Here is an 11,777-nt window from a genome sequence, read left to right as displayed (position 1 = left end):
AAAATGCGCATAAAAATCAAGCCCGCCACACCAAGATAGTGGGTTGGCGAGTGGCGCATATTAATTTTTTTTATTTATTTTTTATTAATAGGCTTTTTTTACCTTTTAATTAAATTTTTCACTTATTTTTTAGAATAATTTTGTATAAAGCATCTTTTAAACAAATTTTACTTAAAAAATGTTGCATATATTTACAAATAAATGCATAAAATAAAAACATAAAAAATTGAAATTAATAGAATTAACTAAAAAATGACGGACTTAAGACGGAACATCCTGAACGAATAGGTGGGGCGGGCTTTGGCAGACGGCAGATTTTGGCGAACAACGGGGCAGACTTTTGTGGACGGCAGATCCAAAATCCTAACCTAATTTGCCATTCTAAGTCGGATGCGTGGGTCGGCCCGGCGAACCACGACCCGTTTTGCCATCCCTAAATATAATTGGTATATATTATTTAAATAACCACCAATAACTACTCAATTATATATTACTTTTAACATTTTTTGTATTTATTTTTAACATTTTAAAACTATAAATAAAATAAAATTTTAAAATATTCATAGAAACCTTAATAACTTGTCAAATAAATTGATGAGAATTTCTCAACAATAACATTTTTAAAAATAACATTCTCAAAATTGTAAATTTAACCAATCAAACAAACACACCCTAGTTACGATTAAGTAAAGTAAAAAAAGTTGACTACAATATCAATGAAAGAATCTTCTTCCTTTTTTTTAATAATGAAACAATAGCAAATTACACTTATTATAAAATCAATCAGACAAAAGAGGGGCCAAAGAGGATGTGGAAATATTATTTTGACATGTTTTGTGTTCCTCTTGAGCTTGTGCCCACATCACAGCATAAAATCCAATGGCTATTATAGCAGCTCCAATCATGCTGCCAAAATAAATAAGTAAAACCAATTTTTAAACAAAAAAACCCAGTCTTGAATGAAAACATTAATTAAATTATTTTTCACAAATTTTTTATTCTCTAATTAGATGTATAAATTCACCTTCCAAGATAAAGATTGTCTCCCAAAAATATTAGTCCCATAGCAAGTGCAATGACCATTCCTAAAGGATTGAACATAGCTACATATATTGGTCCTTTCTTACGGAATGCCCATGCATATACAACACTCCTCATTGACACCACAAATATTGCCTATAAATCAAACAACCAAAAAAATAAAATTATATGTAAAATATTTTGCACATACTATTTTAAAATTTTTTGACAACTATAAATTGTATACTTACTGAATAAAATATAGTTAGTAACTCCTTATCAGGTTTCAGTATCCAAACTCTAGAATTTCCCTCTGCAATGAAAGCTACAATTGCTGATAGGATTACCACCAAACTGCAACAAATGGTTGTTACCACTAATTCTTCTGGATAATCTCTGATAATCCAAGTCTGTATATAGATGGAAAAATAAAAATTAGATAACTTTCAGAATAAATGTGATAATAGAACCTTCTAAACAAATATTAATGAAAAAGAAGATAACTCGGTTCTAGCATCTATGGTTTAGTTAGCATTTTAAGGATCAGTGACGCATTTATGGTCCAATTGAAGAAGTAGTGTTTGTTGCACAAGTTCTTGGATTTGTGATCAAAAGGATTGACACAGTGGTGTGACTACTTCATAAGGCTTAGTATGGCCTTAATAAGGCCAATTGAAGCAAGCCTCAAACTTGAGAAGAGAAATAAAGAAGACAAAGTGGACTCGACAACATTCAAGCAATTTTTTGATCACTAAGGTGCCTTTGAAATTTAAGGCTTGTCATATTCTTTATAGTTGGTCTAATAAGAAGGTTTGTGGATGAATAATCTCACATAAATGAATTCAGAAGGATACCAATATGCATGAATGGCACATTAGTCATTATGGGTACACTTCACCACTCCTATTTACTGGACGAGTGGACAGTGGGGGCCCGTTCGAGGCGGCTTTGAGCCCCCTTTAGGAGACCATATGACTTCTTTGAGCGGCCCATGGCTTTTCCGGGTAGCTCACCACTCGCCCCTGGCACCTAGCCTTCCCTCTTTTTGAAGGACTATCCCTTCTTAGAGATCTAATAAAATTATATTCGTACATGTTTATATAGATTGTCACCCATCATCATACAAACCGATTTTATGAGGATAAGTTATGTAAAACAAATTATAAATTTATCACTTTGTGGAATATAATATTTAAATATATGCATTGTATGATTGATTCAACCATAATAATACAAACATAAGTTTAATTTACAATCTTTTATTTTTTATTTAAATAATTTCAAGTTATTATTATATAAATAAAAAAATTTAAATATCCTGAATAATTAATGTATTTTATAAACATGAAAAGTAATTAGAGGGAATGCAATATCAGTAGTAGGAATAGTCAAAATTATTTAATTACCTGAACAATAAATAAAACAGAAAGGCAAAAGCTAGCAGTTGCAAGAAGAAAAGCACCAAGTATCCATTCTGGATGCCCTGTCAGATACATATCACTTGCTCCCATTTTTATATTTTTAAAACCATCACTAATCAATGGTATCCCTTTATATAAAGTAACAGTTAATGCCCCTGCTATAGACACAATTGTACCAATAATTTTAGCTTGGCTGCTATGTTGTTTTAAATTTAGATTTTCCATCCTGAAAGATTAAATATATTTTGATCATCAGAAACTCATAAACTTCAAATCTTTTTTCCAAATTATTAATCGTTTTTTTTAATAAATTTTTATAAAGGTGGATTATTGAATAAAAAGGAAAAAATAAAAAGAATGAGAGATATAAAATCTAACTAATCAAATAGCTAGCAAAAACGATAGTCTGACATGTCCAACCTATACCTAAAAATATTTCAAAAGCACAAATAAGAAGTGAATTTCACAAGTGTCATAATCAACAAAAAGAAAGCCAGAATTCATTATTCTACATACATATGCATTTCTTTTTCTGAAAATGTGAGATATCTTGAATCTAAAAGAATAAATAATGTTTAAAATATTCTTCTATTTAATTAAAAGATACCATGAGATAATATTCACATTAGAAAATGGACGAATGACAAGGATTGAGTCAGTTTCAAGTCAAAGATTTCTACAATTCCTCTTATTAGCATATCTGATAGCAAACATGATTTCGTGTAATTTAGCTTGAAAGGAGGTGCAAGATCCAATATTAGTTGAGAAATCTCTTAAGAATGCTCCTAAATTATTCCTAAATATGCCTGCACAATTTGATATTCCAGGATTTTCTGTTGAAATTTCATCTGTGTTACACTTAATTTCGTTATGATTAGAAAATCAACAATTAACTTGTATGATTTTACGCGCAAGAGGTCGATATTTAATGTAAAACCATATATTAATTGTAAACTCTTGAATTGAGAGTATATGTGCCACTTGAAAGAAGTAGATGTCATATAGACAAGTTATTTGACATGAAGAATGTCGCTATCAAAGACAATTTTACAACTTTGAATACTCATGATGGGAAACCTACCTAAATGGCTGAAGATCCCAAAAAATAAGGTCAATAAGTAATACTACTTTCGTTCCTTTATATAAGAGACAAATCATTTTTTAGGTTCATTAAATAATCAATGTATTTGGTCAGTTTATAGACTAGATACATTGATTATTCTATGAATATAATAAATGAATTATTTCTTATATTAAGGAACGAAGAAAATAATTAGTTGTAAACCAATATAAGATGAACGTGTTATGAAAGCTCAAAAGAGACATGATTCTTGAAGTAATGAGAGAAGGAGATAATAGAAACTCATGATGAGATATACACATTATGTGGAGTGAATTACCTAGGTTCACTAGTACTTTTGATAAACTCACATTTGCGAATGTGGAAGTGAGAGACGCTTTCTATGCAATTCTAGACAAAATTTCTAGAGCGTCACTAAATTCTGATTGATGTGCAGGGCCTTTGATGCACCAACTTCTTTTGAATACATGTACACCTAGGAAAGTGTTGTGTGTGTGAGAAAGAGAGATCAAAACTATGAGTTACTCTAATAAAATCTGAATAGGCTCGAGTCATAAGACAAATTTATTTATGTATAATCTTATTTATTTAAAATCTGAATAGGCTCGAGTCATATGAGTTACTCTAATAAAATCTGAATAGGCTCGAGTCACAAGGGGATCTGCTCTCAACTTACTTATTTATGTTTTCTGCTAATGTTTTTTCAGAGATGTTAAAGTAGGAAGTTGCAAATGGAGGCCTTCATGGTATAAAAGTGTCTAGGCATGCTCCAGTCATTTCACACCTATTTCTTGCAGACGACAGCTTACTGTTTACTAGAGCAAACATGGTGGAGGCTCAAAAAGCCCATTCCATCCTTCAAAGGTACCATACAGGTTCAGCCCAGGTTGTAAATTGAGATAAATCAGAAGCATCTTTCAGCTGTAATGTGGAAGAGAATGTTAGAAGTTCTATCCAAAAGGAGATGGGAGTCACGATAGTGTTGAACCATGCTAAGTATTTGGGTTTATCGGTGGTCTTTGGAAGGTCTAAAAAAGAAGTTTTTGCCTTGGTCAAAGAACGGGTTTGGAAGAAAGTTAAGGGGTGGAAAGAAAAGTTTTTCTCGAGAGTCGGCAACGAAGTCCAGACAAAAGCGGTTTCTCAGGCCATCTCCAATTATGTCATGAGCTGTTACAAACTTCCAGAAAGTATTTGTCATGAGAGTGAGGCTTTGATTGCTAAATTTTGGTGGGGGAAAAGGAAGGCAAGAGCAAAATACACTAGTTAAGTTGGGACAAATTGGCACGGGCAAAGCGAGAAGGAGGATTGGACTTCCGTGGTTTCAACTGCTGCTTGCTCGGGAAGCAATACTGGAGACTCCTTAAAGGGGAGAATTCGTTGCTAAGCAAGTTTCTAAAAGGAAGGTACTATCTGAACAGTTCCATTTTAATAGCCACTTCGGTTTATAATCCAAGCTATGCTTGGAAAAGTATCCTTAGTGCAAGAAAGTTGGTGGAAAATGGTGCCCGCTGGAGGATTGGTAACGGCGAACAAGTGCGGATAAAGGGCAACAACTGGATTCCAGACAGCCCGGGTTTCAAACTGCTTTCATCGGCTGCGTCTACAATTCCATTGGAGCGTGTGAGTGAGCTGATAAACTCAGACTTGGGCATGTGGGATTTTGATAAGGTTCGCTCTATGTTTAACCTGAGGGAAGCAAATCAGATCTTGAGCATCCCCCTCTCGAGGAGACTACCGGAGGACATTCAAATTTGGCACTACGAGAAGGATGGCGACTATTCAGTCCGGTATGCGTATCACTTGCTTCAACATCATAAATCTTCAAAGGAGCCGGGGCCGTCAACAAAACCTCCTTGTTTTACCAAAAATCCGAAATTTTATGTGGCGGCTTGCAAAGAATTTCCTTCCCACAAAATCCAATCTTCAAGTCAAAGGTGTCGGTTATGGACTGGTTGGTGTCGGTTATTAATGCAAAGGAGAAACTTAGTGTTCAAATGTTGTTGTGGAAAATCTAAACAGCTAGAAATGATGTTTTGTTTGGTAGAAAAGTTGTGGATCCTGCAAGAGTGGCGGGAGATGAGTGGCTCCGTGTAACAAAATTTGGTAAGGAAAAGTTTCAATCTAGTCGGGTGGAGACTTCGGGTCAGGATACTCCCAGGATGCCTAGTTCCAAAGAAGTGTTGGTAGTCCAGGTGGACGCGGGTTTTTTGGAAGGAGAAGGAATTATGTTCGGTTGTTTAGTCAAAGATCAAAAGCAAAAGATTGTGATTGCAGCCTGCGCAAAAAGAAAGTTCCTTATACGGCGATTCGACCACAGCGGAGTTGTTGGCCATTAGGTGGTGTCTCAACTTGTTGAAAGATTGGAAGTTTGAAGAGGTGCTCATTCAATTCGATTCTCTCAATGCAGTGGATTGTATAAACTCCGTTTTTGATGTTGCTAATCTTGATCATATCGTGACGGCTGTAGAACTCTGTTAAGTAGTTTTAATTTTGCTTCTGTTATGTACTTGTGTAGGTGTTTTTAATGTGGATGCTCACCACATGGCCAATATGGCAATAGATGTTGATTTAAACTGTTGATTAGGGTGCCTTCCTGATAGTGCACTTTCTGTTGGTTCCGGTGTTGCCTAGTTGGCTTTAGTGTTTCAATAAAATAAAAAAAAATCTTGATTAGTCATTTTGAATTATTATCTCTTCCGAAAAATGTCCTCTCACTGAACAACTTTTGTCTCTTTGAAACATTTTATATTCCTTTAATAAATAAGTGGTGAAAGTGGCGTAGTCCACCAATCTTCCTAATAATATATTTTTTTTGGGTTTTTAAAATATTATTCCAATATTTCCTTACTAAGGGTGTGTTTGGTTGAGAGAAGAAATTGAGAAGAGAGAAAGAAGTGAGAAAGAGTATAAGAAGAGAGAAATAGGTGAGAAATAGAGTAAATTTAAGGTATTGATTGGTATAAAAGAAAGAGAAGAGAAAGAAGTATGTTTGGTTTTTAAAAAGACAAAAACGTCCTTAAGTTTAATATTTTAATATAAATATGTTTTATTAAAATTATGAATATATAATTATGTTTATATTAATATATATTATTTTTTACAAATAGTAAAATAATATTTTTTTATTAAAATATAAAATATAAGATTTTTTATTTCAAAGAATTTTAACTTTAATGTTTCTTAAGATTAAGATTAATATAGAAATAGAAAAACTTATCCAACTATAATATAAAATTAAATAAAATATTATTTTCAAATTAATACTAAAATATTATTTTTAAATTGTATTATTCTTTACGCTCAATTTTTATTTATATGCAAAGAAGTAAAATTAAATTGTATGGAAAAAGAATAAGACAACTAATTTTTCAGTAATTAAACAGTAAAATTTATGTTTCTACAGTATTCTATACCAACCCAAAATCATAAATGCAATGAAGATATAAAGATATTTTATGTTTTATTTTTATTTTAAATAGAAGTAGAAATATAAGAATGAAGAATTGGCAAATATGACAAGTTATAAAATCACTCATTCTCTCGCCTCTTTCTTCGCTCTTTTAAGGGGATATGAAAAATCGGTGGGTCCCACCATATTTTAATCTCTCTTCCCTATTTCTTTCATCTCCAAACAGCTTTGATGTGACACCTCTTCCCTTATTCTCTATATTCAACGTCTCTCTTCTGTTTTTCTCTTCAAACAAACACACTGTAAATGTTTTCATTGAACATTGAATATATATATATATATATATATATATATATATATATATATATATATATATATATATATATATATATAAATTTAAAAGACAAACCTTGAAATTACAGCAAGTATGAAAGTAAAAGCTGGGACAAGGTCAACCATAGCAGATGACAAGGTGGGAGAGCTGTATCTAATTCCAGTGTTCATCAAAATCTGCACTGAAGTACTACACACACATGTTGCTCATGATCAATCCAACAATATCAAATTTTCCCATATACTATATTAATTTGTTGCTTACTTTGTTTGTTCATACCTTAGGCAACTAAGAAGAAACATTCTGCAGAAAATTGATGTTGAAATTGGAGGAGGAGGTCTTTTTCTGTGGTAGAAAAGAGTGGATGGTAGAAGGAAACATAGAGCAAGAAGGTTTGAGTAAAAAGTGAAAACATAAATACTCATTCCATCGTTGGTGGCTGCTTTGATAAGAGTGTTACCACCCATTTCGAGGAACTGAACTGTAACCATTGCTGCTGTTACAATTGCTCCTTCGCTCACCATTTTCTCACTTTTTTTTTTCTCCCTTCAATCTCACATTATCAACCTGTTTTTCTTTTCTGACTTTTTTCCTTTAATGTATAATTTTATTGTTTTGTCCAATTTTCTAAGATGACATGTGCTAGGCTTGTTTGATAAAATAACATACTTATTGCAAAGATAAGCTGTCACTCAATATAATAAGATTGGATATAGGGATTATTTATAGTGTTCAACATTAAATAAAAAAAATTTTATTTAATGTTAGATACTTACTTTTAAACAAAAACTTATTTTGTTGATATAGACTTGCGCAATTGCTTGCTCCATCAACTAAACGTGACCTCTTAAGTGGGTCTCACTCCGATTAAAGAAAAAGTGAGAAAAAGAGGTGTATACGTTGTGTTTTAGTAGGCCACACCCACTCATCAGATGTGTCCATGATTTGATCATGAAATAAAAGATATATTTTAAGATAATAATTATTATATACATTTTGTTATTATTATAAAACGTTTTACACGACCAGTGTATCACAAATATTATTTTATATATTATTTTATATGTGATTAAAAAAAAGCCATATATTTATAAAAATTTAGAGTTATGATTCGTTGACAGTATAATATTTTTTAGACAGTTAGTATATTTCAATTAAATTCATATTTTAATCTTTAATTAATTTTAAAAAAAAAAACCGTTTTAACATAGAGAAATTAAAGGAAGGGGAAAGAATGATTCCAAGTGCTAGATGACTCTAACAAATTTGCCTTTTTTTTGGTATAATAATGATTCCAAGTGCTAGATGACTCTAAGTTAACTAATTATTTTGATGTATTTATTTATAATATATTAAATTAAAAGCACAAACTTTCACTTCATTTAAATTTGTGCCACATAATCACTATTTTTTTATATGAGATCATTTAAAGAATTCAAATCGGGACAATATATTAAATTAACAAATACTTATATATATATATATATATATATATATATATATATATATATATATATATATATATATATATATATATATATATATATATATATATATATATATATATATATATATATATATATATATATATATATATATATATATATATATATATATATATATATATATATATATATATATATATATATATATATATATATATAGATGAGGGTTATATTGACTCCAAGAGTAAGTTATAATAACTTACTCCACATCTTGACCATTAATTCTTTTCAATCTAATAGTTAAAAATAATAAGTCATTAAATGTGGAAAGAGAAAACTATTCCTTATTATTTTTAACCATTAGATTGAAAAAAATTAATGGTCAAGATGTGGAGTAAGTTATTATAACTTACTCTTGGAGTCAATATAACCTTCCTCATATATATATATATATATATATATATATATAAACTTATGGGTGGCAAAACGGGTCGCCCGTCTCGTTTTGCCCTACTTTAAAGTGTGCCAAAAAAAAGAGTAGAGCAGACAAGCACGCCAAGTCAAAATGGGTCTAAAAATCAAGCCCGCTCTGTCAGAGTTGGCGGATGACGGACCTGTCCGCCAATTTTTTTATAAATTTATCTGTTATTTTTAATAGATTAATAGACATTTGTTATCATTCGATTAAAATTTTTACTTACTTTTTAGAAATTTTTTTTATAAAGCATCTTTGTAACAAATTTTACATAATATATATATTCTCAAACAAATCTATAAACTAAACCATCAAAATTTAGAATTATTACAATTAATTAAAAAAGGCGGACGTAAGGCGCGATAGGCTGAACGAATAGGCGAGGTGGGTTTTGATGGGCGGAAGGTTTTGGTGGGGCGAGCATTGGCAGGATACGGGTTTTGACGGGCGGGCTTCAGTGGACGACGAGGCTAAAATACCATTCCAACCCGTCATTTTATGAAGGGTGTGCGGGCCGGCCCGTTTTGTCAGCCCTACATAAACCTTAAAGAATAATTATTTTATTTTATTTTTAATTATATTAAACAAGAAAAGAATATATATTTATTATTTTTTTCAATATAATGTGTTTAAAATAATTTAATATTTTTTTTATTTAAAAAATTAAATGTTATAGTATTTTTTTCGTACAATTTAGAATAAAAAATAATTTGATGAGAAGCTGGTTGTCATTCTTAAAATTTGATTTTAAAATTCAATTGCAAAAGATTAAATACGATATAATACATATATCATTTTCTTATATCAAGTGTGGACTCCAACCATTCTAGTCACGGAGCTCATGATCCAAAGCTTCAAGCAAAACCTCGATCTTTCATTACAATTGGAAAAAAATAATAAGATGAATGGGATAAGATTACTATATCCCAGTGAATTCCCATATCTTATGGGTTCACTCAGACCTACAATGTTACTAGACCTAAAACTCTATGTAGCAAGTATCATATAAAATCGGGTCAGAAGTACCTTTAATTCACCCAAGGGAAAAGTCTCACTTCTATCCATATTAAATGTATAAGGAACCAATGAGATACATGGATTTAACCATTGAGTCAACCCAATGACACAACTAGTCCAATATCCCAGGGTCCGAGTCACACATAGACATCCCTTTGTGAGGGAAACGACAAAAGAGTTAGATGGTGACCATCCCCGGGAGTTCATCCCTAAGAAATAGCTCCTGAACTATAGAGCAACGTCCATCTTTGAGAACAAATTAATGAATGAATAACCTATCAGTATGAAGTGGGGTTCGTCTCGGGATCATGTCCACGGAAAATAGCTTCATACATAAGCAATTATATCACACTCACATTGTCCTTTGTCAAAAGCTCCATTCTCTTTGTCCAATCTCTGAATTAACATTCCTTATACTCATTATACTAAGGATTACAAGACTTCAAAAGTTTCCTCTTTGGGGGGAAAAGGAAATGATTTCTTACTTTCGATAATTACTCTTAATTAAGCATTTTAAGGTTCACCTCACCAAGTGTTATTCTTATCAACAAAACACATGAACATACACATGGTGTTATCATTATTACTTAGGAGTGTAATAAAGTTGTGGAAGCTTAGGAATCTCGTAACCCTAAATGTTAGCTTTCCAATGCCTCAAACCACGTCACAATCCGACTTATGAAACCCAAGTTATAGTCGAAACAACAAAAGTCACTTTCAGTCAGGTAAAAATCGATTTGCACCAAATGAAAATCGATTTGCATATGTCAGTTTTGCCCAAAACCCAATTTTATGCCGGAGCAATCGATTTGCACCTGTAACAAACTGAAAAATGATAGTTTTTCTGGCAAAAAAACCAGTTCCAAATGCATTCTAACAAGGGTTCAAGTTCTCAATCATAACTTACTCAGTTCATAACAATAGAACCATGAATTTAATCATACAACACCATGAATTTGAACATACCATTTCAAATTTTACACACATAAAGATTCACTTGTTCATGTATAACTTTCAATTGTATTTATATTCCATCATGATTCGCATAACCATGAAAAGCAACAAAGCATGTGATACAATCCAAAACAAGTAATTTCATGAATCATAATCAACATGCAAGATCAGATCATAGCACAGACATAACAGAACTACAATCTAGACATGTTATTTTTACCATCATGAAATCACAAGAATTACTAACAAAGCCTAAATCCCATAATTCATTTTCCTGCACCAATTCTACCCAAGTACTAACTAATGGAATCCACTTGGTATGACGTTCCGATTTCGCTTCCAATCACTTATGCCGCTCCAAAGCCCAAGAACCTGTATGCAGTTTTTCTGCATAACTCTGCATCTGACCTCCATCTTTAAAAGCACATTCTGACCTCATAAGAAACATCCATCTAACGAAATAAGTGTCCAAACTGAAAGGAATTTCGTGTAGATTCTAAAAAATCAAAAATCACGGCAATACGAGTTAAAAAGAGAATGTTATCACCTGTTTAGTGGAGGCTAGTCAAGGAATCTGAATTTGCACACTTCCACAATCTCTTTGAACACTCGCCAATTCTT

General features: G+C 31.7%; 1 protein-coding gene across 1 annotated transcript; it reads right to left on the bottom strand.

Annotated features, from left to right (window-relative positions):
* Positions 1-552: 552 nt before the first annotated feature.
* On the bottom strand, positions 553-7,960 carry LOC131650877 (WAT1-related protein At5g40230-like). Its single transcript, XM_058920581.1, has 6 exons — positions 7,545-7,960; positions 7,341-7,454; positions 2,427-2,667; positions 1,272-1,430; positions 1,025-1,176; positions 553-906 (listed from the first exon to the last, which is right to left on the bottom strand). The coding sequence occupies exons 1-6, from the start codon at positions 7,787-7,789 to the stop codon at positions 780-782; spliced, it is 1,038 nt and encodes a 345-aa protein (XP_058776564.1). The 5' UTR covers positions 7,790-7,960; the 3' UTR covers positions 553-779.
* Positions 7,961-11,777: the final 3,817 nt, after the last annotated feature.

The sequence above is a fragment of the Vicia villosa genome, linkage group LG2, assembly GCF_029867415.1.
Source record: "Vicia villosa cultivar HV-30 ecotype Madison, WI linkage group LG2, Vvil1.0, whole genome shotgun sequence".
Classification (NCBI taxonomy): domain Eukaryota; kingdom Viridiplantae; phylum Streptophyta; class Magnoliopsida; order Fabales; family Fabaceae; genus Vicia; species Vicia villosa.
Note: the sequence above shows the minus strand (reverse complement) of the source record. Positions and strands in the feature narration are given on the sequence as shown.